The sequence below is a fragment of the Arabidopsis thaliana genome, assembly GCF_000001735.4.
Source record: "Arabidopsis thaliana chromosome 1 sequence".
In the NCBI taxonomy this organism is placed as follows: domain Eukaryota; kingdom Viridiplantae; phylum Streptophyta; class Magnoliopsida; order Brassicales; family Brassicaceae; genus Arabidopsis; species Arabidopsis thaliana.
Window position 1 is genome coordinate 9,924,489 of NC_003070.9, and position 19,169 is coordinate 9,943,657.

Consider the following 19,169-nt stretch of genomic DNA (forward strand, 5'->3'; position numbering starts at 1 on the left):
GGCGGCTACGGTTTGGCTAGGATTGGGCAATTGAAGTCTTCGGGTGGGTTCGGTTCGGTTCTCCGAACCAAACGGTAATTAGGTGATAATGTGATATGGTTCGGTCTTCAATTTCTTTCAGAACTCGTTTGGTTACCACTATTAAAAATATTTCAGTTCAACTACAATTATTATACCTTTTGTTTTGATTAGTGTTTCATATTTTTGCAGTATATTTTTTTTCTCTTGTAAGCTACATGAATAAATTTTCTTAATCTAATATTGGTTTTTGAGAAACTTTATATCAGTACATGTTTGAAAAAAAAAAAAACTCTTTGAAACCAAGTCCGGTAGTACAAGAGAGAAAAGTCTCCACCACCTGGATTCGAGTAGTATTAGCCACCGAGGTTCGATCGCCCATCCCAAAAAGAAGATAGAGCTTAGATCGTCGGAGAAAAATTATGGTAAACTTATCATGAAATACTTACAAACTTCGGTTTGTTGTATGAGCTAACTTGTTTTCCAGTGTTCTCTATTATGTATGACTTGGAAAAAGTGTATCGATACTTAGGGAAGTCCGTCAACGTGCACACTAGTTCATATATTACATAGCATGTAAACAGGACCGGTCATGAGCATAACCAGATGAAGCATTTGTTATGGCCCCTAAAATTTTTGGGGGCTTTTATAGATATAAGCATATTTTGGGCCAGAAACTCTAAAATAGACACATTTTAGTTGGGCTTATAAAAAGGGAATTTTTTTTGTTTGTGAAATGACAATCTTCTCCTCAATTTGTTGATGAAATATCACTTTGTCTTCTTCTGTTTTTAAACTCCACACTCCTTCAAAATCACCACTTTCAACTCCATCAATATCGTTTCCTTCACTTCCGACGACTCACAATACAATTCTTTCATCAACCTCCTCTGATGAACTCTATGGAACTAATTAAACGATTGTTAATGCAAGGAATCTAAACCCTAAGAGGATAACATTTAGGGAACCCAAATATTCTAATTTTAGATGCAGATCGAATCAATTAATCTTTAATTCATCTATAATTCGAAACCGAATCTAATTGTTAGTGTCGATGAAGCTTACCATCGTCGTCGCGGTTCGTAACACATGATCTTGAAAGGGGAAATCAATTTCAAAGGCGGGTCGATTTGGCCTTCAAACTGCAACTTTCAAATCTCAAATTGGAGTTTGGAAATCAAATTCATGAAACCTTTGGCCTGGTTTTGGGGAAAAAAGAAAAAAAATGATAGATTGAAATGTTTATGGCGTTCTTTGAACGATAACAATCACGGGTTGTTCTTCTTCATTGGTTGTGTATGTTTCGAATTCTGGGTTTTGGATTTCCTTTTGTTAGTGTATATGAGAGACATGATCTCTTTGTTCAAAAAAAAAAAAAGACATGATGTCTTATTGTTTAATTGGTTTGAAGGATCTTGTTTTAGCTTTTCTGAAGAAGAGGGTAAAACAGTCTTGAGAATTCAGTATAAGTACTCAATCCCATAAGCTATTAAAAAAGCCTTTATCTTATAATGTCCATCACTTAATTGTGCCGATCCCATAATTGATCCAAAATTTCTGACGTTTTTTGTTTATAAAATATGTCCCCAATTTTATTTTACTTTTGTAAAAAGGCCTCCAATTTTATAACTTTCTATAAAACTCTTAAAACGTATTTAGGCCCCAAATTTCAGGGTAGGCTATGCATGCAATGATTCGTTTTTTTGTATATTTTTATACCATATATTAGCTATTCAAACACATCTTAAATATTATTAAGTAAAAAATTTGATATGCTATTTTAACATATTTTAAAAAAATATATGGTGCAAAACGAAACACGTAATAACATTAATTGGGATAATAATAAAAAGGTATATAATTAATTCTTTCTTTTGACTTTATTTCAACAAGGAAAAAATAATTTAAGAGTTAAACAAAATTCTTTCAAATAAAAGCTATTCCTTTATTTCATTTTAGTTTCTTTCTAATTTTTTTTTTATCAGATACCAATCGGAACTCACCATCAAGCGAGGAGACAGAAATTTAGGAGTAAGCCAATTGTTTTTTTCTTTTGTGATTTCCTATCGTATATTTTGTGTTCCTCTTTGTGATTGACATCGATGTTTTAACAGATCTACATGTAATTTACCGTGCACTTTAAAATTTTAGTTTGAACATAATGAATGTGCATATTGTGTAAATGTGTGTCACTTTTTGTTTTTTATATTTTGGCTGCTTGAATTTGGTTTGGATATGTCAATTATGGATGAAGTCTTTAGATTTTGGGCTCGATTCTTCACATTTATTATGTTTGCTTGATTTTTTTTCTTTAGTAACTGGGCGGGAGACTTTTTTTCTTTGGTAACTGGGCGGGAGACTCTGTCTCCCGTTTTTATTCAAAGCAAGAAAAAAAAATTCTACAAGAATTCGCTTTGATCGTACGGACCTGAAATTATCCTCCCTCCATATTAAATCTACAATACTCGGAACAATAGTAAACAAATGAAAACTAAGATAATTTCCAGGTAGATACAGACTTGCTAGTTTTGATATATCACTAGTAGAAAGTAAAATTCAGTTCTGAATTTACAGTGCCCTTGTATTTTTTGTTTGATTCTTTGGTACTAGTAGAGCTTTACAATAATGATTATATGCTACAACTTACCTAATTCTTGCATTTTTTGTGCTTGTAGATTTGTCATGGTGAACTTCTCAGGATCATGGACTTCTCAGGATTCCGAAATTCGCAAGGAAGTGGAATGTCCAATTTGTCTAGGTATCTTAATAATTAACTTTTTCATGTATTTGTTTGTGGTATACATATCTAAATCAGGCATATGTAAGCCTCCTTGACCGGCTTTAATAAAATTTAAAATTTAGCTAATGTCAAGTAACAAAAATCTTTTTCTTAATATAAAATATATTTAATGGGAGATACTTTTATCTCTAGAGCTAAGAAACAAAAGATCTAATTCATGTACATGCATGTGTTACTGTTTTTTTCTTAAAGCCATTCATGTATTAAAAAAAACAAAAATTTTGTTTGGAGCCATGTTTTCCTTCTCTTTATGTAGAGTCTACCTTTTTTTGAATTTTTTTTTGACGATCGCATTCATCGATCACATCAATTCTCCGCTCTGTTGCGGGTACAACATTTATTTACCTTCAACAACCCACGAGAGTTTTTACACTGACATGCTTGTATATAATTAATCATATGTTAATATTCAATCATAGTATTTAATATTATTTTGATGGCATTTTGAGAGTTTGTTTCTGTTTCGTTAAAAAGGCATTTTGAGAGTTATTCTATCAAAAGGAAAATATTTTACACTGACATGTTTATACCAATTATTGGGATTTCTTCAGGTATTGTTCGCGAAGCTCAAGTTTGTGTGGAATGCATGCACCGTTTCTGTAAAGAATGCATTGAAACATCCATGAACAATACGTATGTGACTATTTCTTAACAAACATGTTGCTACTTTCACTCACTTTTGATTTATAAGTTGAAAATATTTTGTGCTCACCCTTCTAGTTCTTTTTTTGTTTTGTTTTTGAAGAGACCTTCAATGCCCTTCTTGTTGTATCTGCTTTCCCAATCATCACTCTCTCAAAGATGATAAACTTGTTGATGCATTCATTGCATTTCTGTATCCGGGTGATGACAAGTACCAAAAAGAGGTAACCATCATTGTTTTTCCTTGATGATATTACTTATCATTAGACTGTTGGTTTAAGCTCAAAGCTAACTTAAGTAATAAGTTATTATTTAAGAAAAGAGATAAAGCTTAGGATCTTTAGGAGTTATCTAAATACATTCCTAGTTGGTTTTGGATTTAGTCAAGAGTTTTCTTATATAAGGAGATATCAATGTGTGATATCTTTTATGAGTTTTGTGAGAGATTTGAGAGACCAAAGAGAGATACGAGACAAGACTCAAACAGTTGATGATCTTTTGATGTATGAGGTTGTCTTCTTAAATGAGAAACATTGTATACCAAGTGAATACGAGACAAACACGGGTGAGGAGTATACTTGCTATCTTGATAACGGGGCTAGCAATCACATGACCGGACATAAGAGATATTTTCTGTTTTAGATGACTCTATTACGAGAAAGGTAAGATTTGGGGATGACTCTCGCATTGACATCAAAGGGAAGGGGTCGATCTCTTTTGTTGACATGAATGGAGAACCAAGGCTAATGACCGATGTTTATTTCATCCCTGATTGGAAAAGCAACATTATTAGCCTTGGTCAAGCCACATAATCCGGATGTGATATACGAATGAAAGAAAAGTGCTTAACAATGCATGATACTGATGTGAGATTGATTGTTAAGGCCAATAGATCAAGCAATCAACTATACAAAGTCCACATGAGAATAAGAAGCAATGCATACCTACAACTAACAACTGTAAGCGAGAAGAATAGATGGCACTCGAGATTCGGGCATATAAATTTTGAAACGATGAAGTCCATGATCCGGAGAGAGCTTGTGCAAGGAGTTCCAAGTTTTACCTTTGAAAGGGAGATTTGCGAATCTTGTTTACTCGGGAAGCAAACAAGACAAGTATTCCCACAAGCCACCTTTTACCGAGAAACCAAGGTACTTGAACTCATTCATGGAGACCTTTGTGGCCCCATAACTCCAACGACACTAGCCGGGAATAGGTATGTATTCGTTCTTATTGATGATTGCTCTAGGTACATGTAGACGATTCTTCTAAAAGAAAAGAGCGATGCTTTTGCCAAATTCATGAGTCTAGTAGAACAAGAATTAGGCTTAAAGATACAAACTTTTAGAACGGATAGGGGAGGAGAGTTTGTATCTCAAGAGTTTAACTCGTTTTGTAACTCATATGGCATAAAAAGGCATATCATTGCTCCTTACACACCACAACAAAACGGTGTTGTTGAAAGGCATAATATAACCTTGATGGAAATGGCGAGAAGCATTATGAAACACATGCATGTACCAAACTACCTATGGGGAGAAGCAATCCAACATTCGAAATATCTTCTCAATAGGATAGCCACTAGAGCGCTAAAGGACAAAACCCCATATGAAGTTTTTCGAGCTAAGAAACCAAACATCAACCACCTACGGATTTTTTGATGCATTGGATATGCAAAGGTAGAGAAACCACTCCTAAAAAATTTAGATGACATATTGCGTATGTTGGTTCACTTAGGAACGGAACCGGGATCAAAGGCATACCGATTACTTAATCCACAAGTAAGGAAGATAGTCGTACGTAGGGACGTTGTATTTGATGAAACAAAACGGTGGAATTGGCACCATATTAATTCGGAACAAGAACAAGATGAAGGTTTCAGCTTTGCGTTCGGAGAATATGGCAACCGTGGAATCCAAGAAACAAGAGAAGAAGTCGAGAACGAGCAAACCAAAGAAGGATAACATGAGGATGAGGATGTTAATGAAATTGGTAATGACTTTGAGACTAGTAATAGCTTGGAGAACACTAACACATGTACGGGAACTCAAGAAGCGGGAACAGAAAGCTCAAGTGCTCACGGCCAAGTACAATTGTGAAGGATAGAGAGACAAATCAATAAGCTAAAATACCTTGAAGATTATATTCTTCTTGCCGAGGAGGAAGGTGAAAGACTATTGTTATGTCTAAATAATGGACCAAGAAATTTTGGTGAAGCAATGGACTCGAGGGATTGGATGTTAGCATGTGAAGACGAAATCTATTCGATAAAGAAGAACGAGACTCGGAGTCTTGTAGATCTTCCATTTGGAATAAAGCCGATTGGTTTAAAATGGGTATTCAAACTCAAACGAAATTCTGATGTAAGTATCAATAAATACAAAGCTCGACTTGTTGCTAAGGGTTACGTGCAACGTTATGGGACTGATTTCTATGAAGTCTTTGTTCCAGTAGCTTGTATTGAGAAAATAATTCTTGTCGACCTTGAGGCTTCAAATGATTGGGAGATACAACTTGATGTTAAAACAGCTTTCTTACATGGAGAGTTAAAGGAAACTGTTTATGTCACGCGACCAGAAGATTTTGTAGAAAAGGGAGAAGAAGGAAAAGTTTACAAGCTCCATAAAGCTTTGTATTGCTTAAGAAAAGCACCAAGGCCGTGAAATAACAAGCTGAACCAGATCCTTCAAGAGCTACAGTTTGAAAAATGTTCAAAGGAACCGTCGGTTTATCGGAAAACTATAAGTGGTGAGTTTCTTCTTGTAGCAGTTTACGTGGATGACTTATTTGTTACAGGAACAAATACAACCATTATTGATGAGTTCAAAGGAGAGATGACTTCAAATTTCAACATGAGCAACCTTGGGAAATTAACTTATTATCTCGGAATTGAAGTGTTTCAACGAAAAGAAGAAATAAGGTTGAATCAAAGTCGTTATGAGATGAAGATATTAGAAGAGACTGCAATGGTGAGTTGCAGTCTGATTCATACATCGAGGGAGTCCGTAGTACAACTAGCAAAATCCGAGAATGAGAAAGAAATTGATGCTACGGGATTCAGGAAAAAGGTTGGTTGTCTGCGCTATCTTCTACATAGTAGGCCGGACCTATCTTACTCTGTGGGAGTAATGAGTCGTTATATGCAAAGTCCAAGAGAATCACATGGAGCGGCTATGAGGCACTGCTTAAGGTATCTTTAAGGAACCACTAACCTTGGTTTGGTATTTAAACACTCGGTGTCTAAGATACCAAAGTTAGTAGGCTATAGCGACAATAGTCATAACGTTGATCTGGAGTCCGGACGATGGAAGAAGCACATCTGGTCATATCTTTTTTTGCTATTAAAGTCCAATCTCTTGGTTCTCACAAAAGCAAGATATTGTGGCAATGTCATCATGTGAGGCTGAATTCATGGCAGGCATTGAAACGGCAAGATAAGCAATTTGGCTCCAAGATTTGCTCAGTGAAGTCACCGGGTTACCAAGCAAAAGAGTTGTTATACGGATTGACAATAAATCAGCGATATCTCTCACGAAGAACCCTGTATTTCATGGCGAGGGCAAACACATCCATAGGCGGTATCACTTCATAAGAGAGCGTGTCGAGAATGAACAAATAGAAGTCGAACATGTTCTGGGAATTGAGCAAAGGGCAGACATCTTAACAAAGGCCCTTGTAAGAATGAAGTTTAAAGAGATGAGAGATCTCATTGGTGTTCAAGATGTGTGTGAAGGGATAGAGCTTAGCTCATCTTTAGGAGTTATCTAAGATGTGTTTAGGAGTTATCTAAATACATTCCTAGTTGATTTTGGATTTGGTCAAGAGTTTTCTTATATAAGGAGATATCAAGGTGTGATATCTCTTATGAGTTTTGTGAGAGATTTGAGAGACTAAAGAGAGTTTTCGTTTTTGAGTTAGTTTTCTAGAGTTTAATAAGAGAGTTATTCTTAATCTTTGAGTGTTCTTAATTCTCGTCATTACAAGATAGACCAAATCTGATTTATTTATTTTTGCTTTTATGTTGCCGCAGGAGCTAATACTCAGTGAAACAGAACAGATTAATATTCAGCAGGTTGGTTTGGTTATTAAAAATATTATGTTTAGCTTCCAAAGTCTCTTAGCTTTTTATAAATGATTTTGATTAGTGTTCCTCTATTCACTTAATCGAAACATGACTTCTTCTTTTTTCAAACAGGGCCAAGCCAGTTATATGCAAACATTGAAGAGACAAGCTAAAGTAGATAGCGGCAAACGCATGTCAACCAATTTTGTAATTCGAAGAGACCCTACAGGTCAGTGCATCTTTCGACCTATTCCTTTTAAAGGAATGAGAAAGGTTCGAAAGCATGTTGATGATGATGAAGGTTGGTCTGGTGGTTCCAAGAAAGTCAAAGTTAGAGGACTTACTTCTTCTTCTGGTGATGGAGATAGTCTATCTTACCCATTTGAAAATGAAACTACCATTCGTAACAGAGAAAAAGATCGTTTAATGCTTGAAATTTTTGGGCCTGAAAGCACGGATGATAGTGATGAAAGTGGCACTGAAGAAGAATTCATGGAGACCAACTTAATGTCCTTGGTGAGTCTGCAATGGGGAAAACGTGGGAAACGCAGCATGCGTAAGGGCACATGGAAAAGACACATACTCGAAAATCATGTTGGACAACACAAAAATACTCAAGATGAGGTAAAAAACTGTCTATATTGTGAAACATTAGTTCATAGTTTTTCCATTTTGATCGGTGTTGTTTCCATGATGCAGATGGACATTCAAGTCTTGCTTGTTTCAATGGATGCGTCAGTGATACCAAATTTGCAGAATCCTCAAGTCAGCTGCAAACCTAACGTGACATTGAAGTCATTATGTGAGGTATGTTTAATTTTAACCTAATCCAAAACAAAAACAATGCATGCTTATCGATTTCATGAGTCTAATTAAAACTTTTCCATAATACAGATGTACGTTGCTCCTTACGTTGAGGCACAAGCTGAAAAGATTGAGATGTATGTGGTTAAAGAGTTGGTGGCAGAGTTGACAATGATTGATCCCCACAGAGACAGAGTAGAGATTGTGAACAAGGAAGACAGTGTTGGTGGATTGAGAATGTATAACTTCAACAATGGATATGTGGTGAGTCTTTTGATCTTCTTGAACCCTTTTATATATCGAAGTTACAATATAGTATATTTTTCTTACTAGGAATACTGTTTTTGCTACAGATTATTGGATATATGAAGACACCTTAAGATAATCAAGAGTGGGAGCAACAAATTTGGTGGTGGAGGTGGAGACATCAAACCATTTACCAATAAGAAACCACCCAGACTTTATTTTTCAAATATTTTTATCGACTATAAAATGAACACTTTGGTATTTTATCGAGACTGGATTGTTTCATATTTTTTCATTGTAGAACTTAAATTTCTCTCTTTATTTGACTATTTCTTCGACAAATGTGTTTGTTCTTTAGGTTTTTCAAGGATTTAACAAACTTTTCGCATCAGTACTGAACAAGTATGCAAGCTTTACATTTTAGGATAGACCTACTTCCATTTTTCTGTTTTTCCAAATTTTCCTATAATAGTATTAAGAGTTTTTAAAGAGCTTTTTAATTTTAAGAAATTATTTTCTAAGATTCTTTTTCTGCTAAAATCTTTGATTAGTAGTAATACACACTAGATCGTGTTCATCGTGATTACTCTTTCTGAGTTACGTAGTTTTTAAGCTAGGATCCATATATAGAACCAAAGACCTCTATCGATCAAACTCAACATGTAGCTCCATCTGTTTTTCTAAGTCTTCGAGATTAAATTATTAGCATTAGCTTAATAAGAAAAAAATTGAACATGGCTATAACAAAACAATTGTCTCAACTCTCAAGTCTCAACAACGCACGTCACTCAAGCTCCGCAAGAATTCTTCATACGATATTGTACAAGAAAACTAGGAAATGTGAACTGATGCAATGGTACCTAGCAAAAGTATGCTTATTTATTTAACATTAAAGCAAAAGCATCAACCATCATCAAAATCCAACAAGATAGTGAAAGATCCAACCGCCACTTGCAACTACACTACACAACTCTGAAATACAAAAACTTGCAAAACACAGCCCAAAACAGAAACTAACACACATTGCTTAGGTGGGAAGACAGTTTTTTGTACAAAAGAAAAACATTCCCCGTCACTTTATCCACTCTGATAAAGTACACAAAAACAATATAAAAAAAACAAAGTAAGGTGGCGGAAGATCAGGTCACCATATTTACATCACCCGCATGTCACACTCCATCGGACCATCCCTAACGGTGCTGACTCCTTGAGTCACCGCTGTACAACCTGCAAACACCCCACGTGCGGTCAATTAGTGAACCAACAACTCGTGATCTGAACCATCCGATCAACAATCTCAAATCTCAATACTCAGAAGAAAAAAACAACGGCTGTGATTAGCACTCTAAAACTTTGGCCATGAAGGTTAAAGAGTTAATGATATTATACCATATGCACAAAAAGGAAGGTTGATTTGGTCAAATCAGAATAAAACTATTCACTTAATCCACGCGCCCACTAAACACAGTGCCACATGTTCCTTCCTTTGAGCTTCATTATCAACGCTGACACATACCAAAATATTCGATAATTGTTAACAAAAATCAATAACCGGACTAAACCAACCTATCCGTTCGTAGAATAATCCGGTTCTTTGTTTCATAAGTCATAAATCTTAAAGGTTAAGTCGATCAAATAACTTGTTTCTCTCTATACTACAACATCTAAGAGTCTAAGACTATGTTATAATCATGTACTATATGAAATAAAATAACAGAAAAATTGTAGTTACCAGTCGTAGACGGAGGGAGAATTTGGATGGGTGGGTTTATCAAAGATGTTGGAGCCGATGGCTCTAGTGGCGAGGTTGCTTCCCGGATTAAAGACGCTCCTCCACACGTTATCCTTACGTGGCGTCGTCGGAGTGGTTGGAGTCGTTGGAGTTCCAGGGCTCACTGCCGCCGGCATGGTCAACGACCTATGCATCACCACCTTACTGCTGCTCCCTTCTCCTATATCTTTCCATATTCACAAAACACACTAATTATTAGATTTAAGTCTAGTTTTTGCTTGAGCTAAAGTGTTTTGAGTCAAAATATAGATAGTTACCTCGGATATTAATGGGTTGGGTGGTGATCTTACGGAGGCGGCCAAGGCCACGGTCAGGCTGAGGTCCAGCCACAACATCATCCCAAAGCTTCTCTAGCAGAACCATCTCTTTTTTTTTTTTTTTGGGTAGATCTTCAATGATTTTGTAGACAGTGAAACACTTTTGGTGGTGGCATATGACTTTTATAGACACCTTATCAAAATATCTTGATTTTTATTTACATTATTAATTTTTTTCTTGTTTTTTCACTACCGGCCACGCCATTTAAAAAGTTTGGTGACTTTATTTTACTGGTTGTTTTATTATTGAATAATATTTCTTAGTTAATTTTGTCACTACTAATCCGGTAATCCCAAATCTACTTAAGTATTTATGTAAGATTCAATGTTTTTTTTCTTCTTATAATCTGAAGATTCCAAAATTAAAATAATTTTTGAACTTAATTTTAGGATCACAAAAGAAAAGGAGTGGGGAGGGTGTGCAAATAAAAAAAAGTGCTAGATGGAATGTGACACAAATCTAGATAAGGATGATGAGTCATTGAAGTGGGACCTATAAAATAAAGTATTCTAGCCTCGAGCTTCGTGAAATTATCACAAGGTAACAAATTGGTAATTATTGAAATATCGTCAAATTCAGAATACCTAATTTCTTCTTAACCATATGTAGAATTTTATGTGAAGCCTAAGTATCATGACAAACTCTTAGAATTCATGCATTCACCCATTCATTTCAAATGATCCAAACCAAACCAACTCGTTTTAACAATAGAACAAAAACTTTAAGAAGTGGAATAGAATATAAGGGATTGATGATTATGGACAGACAAATGGTCACCTTTTGAAAATCTGACCAGTTATTCCAACATGACAGGAGGCACATTTTGGGGATCGAAGTTATATTTACATTCTCCAAGAATGGGCAAAACTTGAGGTTACTTGCATCAAGATCAGAGCAACAAGTAAATTTTCAAATTTTATCTTACCACAGTGAAATTAAATAAAAGTAACACTTGCAATATCTTGTTCAGTTGTTCTAATAATAATATCTTGTTTTCACAAATGTCCAAAGGCATGGGAAGATGTCTCCATACGGACAGCCTTACTGGGACCAAAAGTGAAAAGAGATCGGAGTGCGAGCGACACGTGGGCCGTCAGATCCAACCATAACATGTCTCTTTTACCTTTTACCCACAGATTAAAAAGAGTATTTATTTTTATTTTTATCTCATGATCAAACAGAATCTTATATAGAAGACTACTAAGAAAAGAGAGTAATATATTGTTTGCAATTGATTTTCACCAATTAACTTTTAGAAAAATGAACTTATAAACCTAAGCCCAACTATTGTCATTATTATTTTTTGTCGGCACCAACTATTGTCATTACAATTACAGTGTTGTTGATTGACGAAGCCGAAAATCAATAACTATATCTTCTGAGTCAAAGCCGGTTTCTTGGGCCAACTACATCGCTAGCCTAATGGGTTTCCATATGTCGCACAAAAGGTTTCCACGAAGGCCCTATATTTGTTCTTGCCTTCTTGGTTTTGCTCATTTAACATTTGTGTTGTCTTTCATGCTTGATTTTATATCTATTTCTTCATACTTGAACATATGTAGTTATGTACAACCCAAATTCTATTAAATTACATAGCTAAATGATATATGTTAAATTATTTTTTGATTTTGACTTCCATTTTTGGAATAAATATATATCTTTAATTAGAAACCTATTTTAGATTTTTCCTTCAATATTACATATCCGGAATTGTGTAAAACATGATCCTTTTAAATCGGTACTTTATTACTTAAATTAGACATATTTGAATGTGTGATACATGTAACTTTAACTTTACATATATAAATACATGTTTTCGTTTCTTTGTAATCTTCAAAAATCATCCTCGTTTATCTATTTTAAGATGAAAAATGTCTCTCAAGTCTCGGTAGCCGTTCTACTTATCTTCTCCATTCTTGTGTTAGGTTTGTTTTTACATTTAAACTCGTTTTAATATAATCCATATATTTGTTCTAAATGGAAAATATTACAAATACCATGATTTTTCAAAGGTATCCTATGTAGTTTTCAAACTACATGTATATAATAATTATTTTTTAGTTCCTATATATATTTTCTCAAGAATAATCAATGGATCAACAAATAAATAAACTATATTTTATCATAACAATCTTATAATTTGAATATTGAAACTCATATTTTATGTTTGATATATTACAGGAATAGGAGTCCAAGGAAAAGTACCGTGTCTTTCGCGTATGTTTAATAAAAATAATACGTGTTCTTTCCTAAGATGTGAAGCTAATTGTGCACGGAAGTATAAAGGGTATGGTGATTGCCGTCCAGGAGACAGGCCACACGACAAAAAAGACTCGTTGTTTTGTTTCTGCAATTATCCTTGTTAAAATTTAAAACACCTAAGGAGTGCACATACATTTTACCTCCATGCCTTTTTAACTTTTTTGTATTTACAGTAAAAATCAAACCATATTTATAATAAGTGTTGTATTGTAATATAATAAACCATATGTTCGGAATTTATGGTCTGACGGTTTGTACTAGTGAATTCTTACCAAATTCTAGTAAAGAATAAATTTTGGTAATTTGCGTTTATATATCGTAATTTTTTTTAATCTTTCATCTAATTAAAGTTTGGATATGAGGTATAATGCATAAACAACTAAACGGACCTTATATCAACATCTCGTTTCCACATATTCAAAGAGTTAACGTGAGAAGAAAGAAAAGATGAAGATTCTTCCTTACACCAGAAAAAGCTATATCATCATCATTCACAAATGTGCAAAACCATGGGAAAAGCTAGCGATATCAGCAACACATGGGCCGCTAGATCTAGCCGTTACATGACTCTTTTACAGTTTTACTTTTACCCATAGATACACATTCCCCTCTTTACAAAAGTCAAAACTAATATAAGATATCGTTGGAGCATCAAGAAAAGATAAAAGAAGGATGGAGTCTTCCACATCGTGTGATCAAAGATAGTTAGGCTTACACTCTTGAAGCTACCCGTTGACTTAGAAAGCTAATGCTTTAAATGATGAAGGCCAAACTATCCATGCGCATCACCAAGCCCAAGTATTATTATATTCACAATAGCCCATTTGTTGTTACATTATTTTGTTGATTGAATAATACCTAAATAGTTTAACTAATCTTCTATTCGAGTTTTAGTTATTTACATGTTTATGTAAAGATTAGGAAGTTTTGAGTTTTGAGTAAATACTATTGAATACAATGACAACAACAAGGTTAGACATAGAACAGTAAAACCAATAAGAAAAACATATCACACCTTTGCAGCAGGAAGAAAAGACGATCTCGCAAACTCTTCATAAGTTGCGTTATGGCACTTGTGTATCTTTAGTCTACAATTTCGCTCTTTGTTACTATTAGTGGAAATCTTGTTAGATATCTCCTAATAATACTAGCAATTTAAATCAATGATAGATGTTGTGGAGGATGGAGACGATAGAGCAATTTGTAGTGTCTGATGATAAACTATAATTTCATATTTATGAAAAAAAAAACAAAAAAAAAACTTTTACAAATGGTTTCAATTGTAGACTTTGTAGTAGAGAATTTTATATGTAATAGAGAGATTTATAGCCAACGACTTCTTATTTTGGTTCAACGACTCGAGTGGGGAAATGCTTTTGATGTGTTTACCAAAGATTGCGCATCAATCAATGGTTACAAAAGTCAACAAAGTCAAAGCTATATAGATTACGACCATTCTCAGCCGTCCGATAAATAAAGGGTATTCTGTCTTTTTGAATGACAACTAGCATTTCTGGTGACCACGAGACCGGGAATGTTCGTCACGGGACGTTTTCATTGTCGTTCGTTCCCACCAACATTTATCGTTATTAATTTACAAACAAAACCGTTTTTAGCAACTAGTAATATTTAATTAATCACTAAAGCACTGATTTATTGTTCTAACAACTAATTGATTGCAAAAACTACAAAAACTACTCCACCGACTCCACAATTCCGCAAAATCAGTTTTGTAGTTTTTTTTTTTGTATCAAATCCACAATCCGTAAATCAGTACATTTTTCAGTCATTATACATACATTAAATTATTTTTGTCAATTGAAACAAAAGTTAAATCTAAGTTTTTCAACTATGACTTACGGTAAAACCTATCACAATCATATACAAATACAAATATTTGTTTACCTAGTTGATGTTCGTTTCTCCATTAAGATCATTTATCTGAATGGATTTGAATATTGATGTTCGTTTTAACCAACTTAATAGAGCAATGAGATAAATCAGTTAAATGAATTTTAATAAACTCATCCAAAAATGATCGAAATCTGGCTGATTCTGATCAGAACAGTTAACTGGAAGTGATTCAGTTTAAAATACTAAATGTTATAAATACAAAAAAAAAACTAAATACTATAAATACCAAAAAAATAAAAACGAACATCATTCAGATAAATTAATGAGATGGATCATTTGAATAAACTATTTGGATGCATATCCTAAATAAGCAAACTAACAAGACCCTAAAAGGATTAGATATTGTTTTGACCTTTTTTCCTAATCTTGTTCTACATCAAATTTGTAACCACTTTCGTGACTAGAAGTTTATTTTATACCCTTACTAGAAGTTTAACGAGACCTCTCTCATTTGAGCTTTCTTATTCGATATACGCATACATGGATTTTGTGGTCGACATTTCCAAAGCCTATAAGATCATCAATCCAATGGTTAAAGATAAATGACATTGAGCTTGACTACGATAACTTAAGTGCGCATCAAAACATTTGATTATTCCTCATCCAAATTAAAAAAAAAAAGAACGGTGGGAGCATTTAATAAGATATTTATTTACCTGCACTCACGTCCTCTCTCTTCTTCTTTCACTCTTACACGAAAGGAAAACAAACAAAAACGAACCAAATAAAGTTATTTTAGTGCTCTCTAATGGCGATATGAGAGATTCGTGAGAGAAGATACAGAAAAAAGCTTCATAATTTGAGATTCTTTCTAGAAAAATCAATCAATGATGCTTCGATTTATCCTAGCTTCTCTTCTCCTTTCCTCTTTTAGTCTCTACTCTTCTCTAGCTCGACCAGGTTCGTTTTCTAGATTTAGTTTCTTCTGATTCGAAATCTTTTGACTTGCATTTGACTTTGATTCGCTTGATTTGCTTAGCTCCATATGCCTTGAGGATTAGTTGTGGAGCTAGGAAGAATGTTCGAACACCACCAACTTACGCACTTTGGTTCAAGGATATAGCATATACAGGAGGCGTACCTGCCAATGCAACAACGCCTACTTACATAACTCCTCCTTTGAAGACTCTTAGATATTTCCCAATCTCTGAAGGACCTAACAATTGCTACAACATTGTCAGAGTTCCTAAGGGTCATTACTCTGTCAGGATCTTCTTTGGACTTGTTGATCAACCTAGTTTTGATAAAGAACCTCTCTTTGACATTTCTATTGAAGGCACTCAGATTTCTTCTCTTAAATCTGGTTGGAGTAGTCAAGATGATCAAGTTTTCGCTGAAGCTCTCATTTTTCTTTTGGGTGGGACTGCTACTATCTGTTTTCATAGTACTGGTCATGGCGATCCTGCGATTTTGAGTATTGAGATTCTTCAGGTTGATGATAAAGCTTACAGCTTTGGTGAAGGTTGGGGTCAAGGAGTGATTTTAAGAACTGCCACTAGGTTGACTTGTGGTACTGGGAAGTCTAGGTTTGATGAGGATTATAGAGGGGATCATTGGGGTGGTGATAGGTTTTGGAATCGTATGAGATCTTTTGGTAAGAGTGCTGATTCTCCTAGATCAACTGAGGAAACTATTAAGAAGGCTTCAGTTTCACCAAATTTTTATCCAGAAGGACTTTATCAGTCTGCGTTGGTTAGTACTGACGACCAACCTGATTTAACGTATAGCTTGGATGTGGAACCCAACAGAAATTACTCTGTATGGTTGCACTTTGCAGAGATTGATAATACTATCACTGCTGAAGGAAAAAGGGTGTTTGATGTTGTGATAAATGGAGATACTTTCTTTGAAGATGTGGATATCATAAAGATGAGTGGTGGTCGTTATGCAGCACTTGTTCTTAATGCAACAGTGACTGTGAGTGGAAGAACCTTAACTGTCGTTCTACAACCCAAGGCAGGTGGTCATGCTATTATCAATGCCATTGAGGTCTTTGAAATCATAACCGCGGAGTTTAAAACATTACGGGATGAAGGTACACATTCTTTCATGGACACTTTTTAATGTTGTATTTTCACCGCTCTTCGTTTTCCTGCATAGATTCATATAAAGTTTGGTTACTTGAAAACGAGACATGTGTGCCTCTTGTCGTCAGCTGTCTTTCTACTGTTGTAGAATGGTATTTGGTTTATATGTAATGTGTGATTCAAGTAAATCTTATTCGTATTTGTGCTAATCTAAGTAGGAATACAGTTCTGATGTTGGAGAAAACTTGTCACTCATGGTTTATTCTTCTAATAGCTAAGCTGGTTGATTGCTTTCTGTATCACTAGATTATTATAATTGTACATAATGTTGCTTGTTGTTTTCTGTTTCAGTCAGTGCGTTACAGAAAATGAAAAAAGCTTTAGGACTTCCTTCTAGGTTTGGATGGAATGGTGATCCATGTGTTCCCCCACAACATCCATGGAGCGGGGCTAATTGTCAGTTGGACAAGAACACCAGCAGATGGTTCATTGATGGACTGTATAGCTCGTTTCTCTTCTTTTTGTGTATACTCATAAATAACAGATTCATTAACCCTTTCTTTTGCTTAGGCATCTCATTAGTTAGAGTCTTAGAGTCAAAGGATCTCTCTTTGAGTTTCTGGTCTTTTATCAGGTTTTCTAATAAACAAACTTTGTTTTTCGTTGCAGTGATCTTGATAACCAAGGTCTGAAAGGTTTCCTACCAAACGATATATCAAAGCTAAAACATCTTCAGAGCATGTAAGTCAATACATTATGCACATCCTGCAAATGTTTATCCAAGTGTCTACGAATATTGTATGTAAACGAACAATTTTGTTATCTTCTCCAAGAAAATGACTTGTCTAATGAAGAAATTGTGTCCATTTTTCTTGTGTGTCATTAGTTTTTCTTCCCTCATTTGTGTAATCCCCCTTACAGTGAAAGCTTCTTGATCCATATCTTGTCCATATTTCAGAAACTTGAGTGAAAACAACATTCGTGGAGGAATACCTGCATCGCTTGGAAGCGTTACGAGCTTGGAAGTATTGTAAGTAATCAGTTTGTTTATTAATTGAGTACTTTATGTGTTAACTTTTCAATTCTGAACCCTGAAACTGAATTTTTATGCATCTTTGCAGGGACCTCTCCTACAATTCCTTCAATGGATCTATCCCTGAAACCTTAGGAGAGTTAACATCCCTGCGGATTCTGTAAGATTATCAACTTTCTGTTTGTCTCCATGTCAATTTCAGTGGCCAGTGGAGTTCACATGGTCGGCAACATGAAACCTTTTATTGTATTACAGGAATCTCAACGGAAACTCTTTGTCTGGAAAAGTACCAGCGGCTGTAGGTGGAAGGCTGTTGCACAGAGCAAGCTTCAAGTAAGATGATTGAATCAGAGACAAAGTTTTTAAAGAAATATTTGGACTTGGCATGTGAAGAATGATGTTTGGCAAATAGCACTCACTACCCTGTAACTGTTTTCTCTATCTCTGCAGCTTCACAGATAATGCAGGTCTTTGCGGAATCCCGGGGCTACCAGCTTGCGGGCCTCACCTTTCTTCTGGAGCCAAGATTGGCATTGCATTCGGTGTTAGTCTAGCATTCTTATTGATCGTTGCATGTGCAATGATATGGTGGAAACGACGACAGAATATTCTTCGGGCACAGCAGATTGCAGGTAAACATTCATTTCCGTCACTAGGAAGTTGTATTTAGTCTTTTAAAACAAACCTTTATGAGCCTGCACTGTGAAAATATTGCAGCAAGAGGAGCTCCTTATGCGAAAAAGAGAACACACGTATCTCATGACATCCAAATGTCACGGCACGGGCACAATAACCATGGCCAAGCTCGTACCGCTGTGGAAAATGGACCGAGCTTGTTGTCTTGAGTCACTTCTTTCAATCTTCTTTGGGTTTTTTCAGCAACACGAATCCCAAACCCCCACAAGGTCAAAATGTTCATATCATGTCTACCACATTGCTCGCCACAGGAAGAAGACCAAGAGGAAATACATTTGTAAATGGTCTTGGGTTCTTTTAATTATCCAGTTCATAGAATAGGATTCGATTTTTCTTGTTCAGTTTTTATGGGATTAGTCCTTTGGTACTTTTGTCTGGTGGGAGTTTAGAGGATAACTAGAACATAAAAATTACGTTTCAATATATTACACATGTTAGTTGAAAACAACCGAATGTGGAGTTGTTATACTCAATGGATACATCTCCTAGAAGCTAGAACCAAATCAATTGATCACAAAACAGGACTTTGTCCTCAAGAAGCATGCTTCTGATGT

General features: G+C 35.1%; 4 protein-coding genes, 1 long non-coding RNA gene, 2 other non-coding genes and 1 pseudogene across 15 annotated transcripts; 6 read left to right on the top strand and 2 right to left on the bottom strand.

The window, feature by feature from the left end:
- Window positions 1-3,912: 3,912 nt before the first annotated feature.
- Window positions 3,913-7,243, top strand: AT1G28323 (annotated as a pseudogene; the record flags this gene model as incomplete). The annotated part of the gene is made up of 1 exon: window positions 3,913-7,243.
- A 202-nt stretch (window positions 7,244-7,445) lies between these two features.
- On the top strand, window positions 7,446-8,963 carry AT1G28327 (E3 ubiquitin-protein ligase). Its single transcript, NM_102598.2, has 4 exons — window positions 7,446-8,147; window positions 8,223-8,330; window positions 8,418-8,591; window positions 8,681-8,963. The coding sequence occupies exons 1-4, from the start codon at window positions 7,632-7,634 to the stop codon at window positions 8,705-8,707; spliced, it is 825 nt and encodes a 274-aa protein (NP_174154.2). The 5' UTR covers window positions 7,446-7,631; the 3' UTR covers window positions 8,708-8,963.
- A 334-nt stretch (window positions 8,964-9,297) lies between these two features.
- DYL1 (dormancy-associated protein-like 1) lies at window positions 9,298-10,952 on the bottom strand (the record flags this gene model as incomplete). Of its 6 annotated transcripts, none has more annotated exons than NM_179389.4 (4): window positions 10,623-10,778; window positions 10,306-10,531; window positions 9,963-10,078; window positions 9,421-9,800 (listed from the first exon to the last, which is right to left on the bottom strand). In NM_179389.4, exons 1-3 carry the CDS (start codon window positions 10,726-10,728, stop codon window positions 10,012-10,014), a joined length of 399 nt encoding a protein of 132 aa, NP_849720.1. In that variant the 5' UTR covers window positions 10,729-10,778. The 6 variants fall into 6 exon arrangements, with proteins under 6 accessions (NP_001319096.1, NP_001320602.1, NP_564305.1 ...); NM_001160906.1 differs by lacking the exon at window positions 9,963-10,078 and having other exon boundaries at window positions 9,646-9,659; window positions 9,769-9,800; NM_001332808.1 differs by having other exon boundaries at window positions 9,298-9,800; window positions 9,963-10,531; window positions 10,623-10,952.
- Window positions 10,953-10,958: 6 nt separating this feature from the next.
- On the top strand, window positions 10,959-11,903 carry AT1G09025. 2 transcript variants are annotated; one of them, NR_143454.1, is made up of 3 exons: window positions 10,959-11,223; window positions 11,497-11,584; window positions 11,695-11,903. It is a non-coding gene; the product is annotated as an uncharacterized misc_RNA (transcript). The 2 variants fall into 2 exon arrangements; NR_143455.1 differs by having other exon boundaries at window positions 10,998-11,223; window positions 11,497-11,811.
- Window positions 11,904-12,512: 609 nt separating this feature from the next.
- LCR31 (low-molecular-weight cysteine-rich 31) lies at window positions 12,513-13,267 on the top strand. Its single transcript, NM_001036024.3, has 2 exons — window positions 12,513-12,608; window positions 12,865-13,267. Exons 1-2 carry the CDS (start codon window positions 12,548-12,550, stop codon window positions 13,047-13,049), a joined length of 246 nt encoding a protein of 81 aa, NP_001031101.1. The 5' UTR covers window positions 12,513-12,547; the 3' UTR covers window positions 13,050-13,267.
- Window positions 13,268-13,409: 142 nt separating this feature from the next.
- AT1G09035 lies at window positions 13,410-14,185 on the bottom strand. Of its 2 annotated transcripts, NR_143456.1 has the most exons (2): window positions 13,961-14,185; window positions 13,410-13,717 (listed from the first exon to the last, which is right to left on the bottom strand). It is a non-coding gene; the product is annotated as an uncharacterized misc_RNA (transcript). The 2 variants fall into 2 exon arrangements; NR_143457.1 differs by having other exon boundaries at window positions 13,410-14,185.
- Window positions 14,112-14,525, top strand: AT1G06147. Its single transcript, NR_139028.1, has one exon. It is a non-coding gene; the product is annotated as an other RNA (long non-coding RNA).
- Window positions 14,526-15,472: 947 nt separating this feature from the next.
- Window positions 15,473-19,128, top strand: RLP4 (receptor like protein 4). The gene is made up of 9 exons (NM_102600.2): window positions 15,473-15,759; window positions 15,839-16,894; window positions 17,238-17,385; window positions 17,556-17,627; window positions 17,845-17,916; window positions 18,008-18,079; window positions 18,175-18,252; window positions 18,370-18,551; window positions 18,637-19,128. Exons 1-9 carry the CDS (start codon window positions 15,687-15,689, stop codon window positions 18,762-18,764), a joined length of 1,881 nt encoding a protein of 626 aa, NP_174156.1. The 5' UTR covers window positions 15,473-15,686; the 3' UTR covers window positions 18,765-19,128.
- Window positions 19,129-19,169: the final 41 nt, after the last annotated feature.

What these genes read in the sequence shown, in the direction of transcription:
- LCR31 (NM_001036024.3), top strand. Translation starts at nt 12,548, where the DNA reads ATGAAAAATGTCTCTCAAGTCTCGGTAGCCGTTCTACTTATCTTCTCC. An exon ending in CTTCTCCATTCTTGTGTTAG is followed by an intron (nt 12,609 to 12,864) that starts GTTTGTTTTTAC and finishes GATATATTACAG; the next exon opens with GAATAGGAGTCCAAGGAAAA.
- RLP4 (NM_102600.2), top strand. Translation starts at nt 15,687, where the DNA reads ATGATGCTTCGATTTATCCTAGCTTCTCTTCTCCTTTCCTCTTTTAGT. An exon ending in CTCTTCTCTAGCTCGACCAG is followed by an intron (nt 15,760 to 15,838) that starts GTTCGTTTTCTA and finishes TGATTTGCTTAG; the next exon opens with CTCCATATGCCTTGAGGATT. An exon ending in TTAACATCCCTGCGGATTCT is followed by an intron (nt 18,080 to 18,174) that starts GTAAGATTATCA and finishes ATTGTATTACAG; the next exon opens with GAATCTCAACGGAAACTCTT.
- AT1G28327 (NM_102598.2), top strand. Translation starts at nt 7,632, where the DNA reads ATGACTTCTTCTTTTTTCAAACAGGGCCAAGCCAGTTATATGCAAACA. An exon ending in ACAAAAATACTCAAGATGAG is followed by an intron (nt 8,148 to 8,222) that starts GTAAAAAACTGT and finishes TCCATGATGCAG; the next exon opens with ATGGACATTCAAGTCTTGCT. An exon ending in ACTTCAACAATGGATATGTG is followed by an intron (nt 8,592 to 8,680) that starts GTGAGTCTTTTG and finishes TTTTTGCTACAG; the next exon opens with ATTATTGGATATATGAAGAC.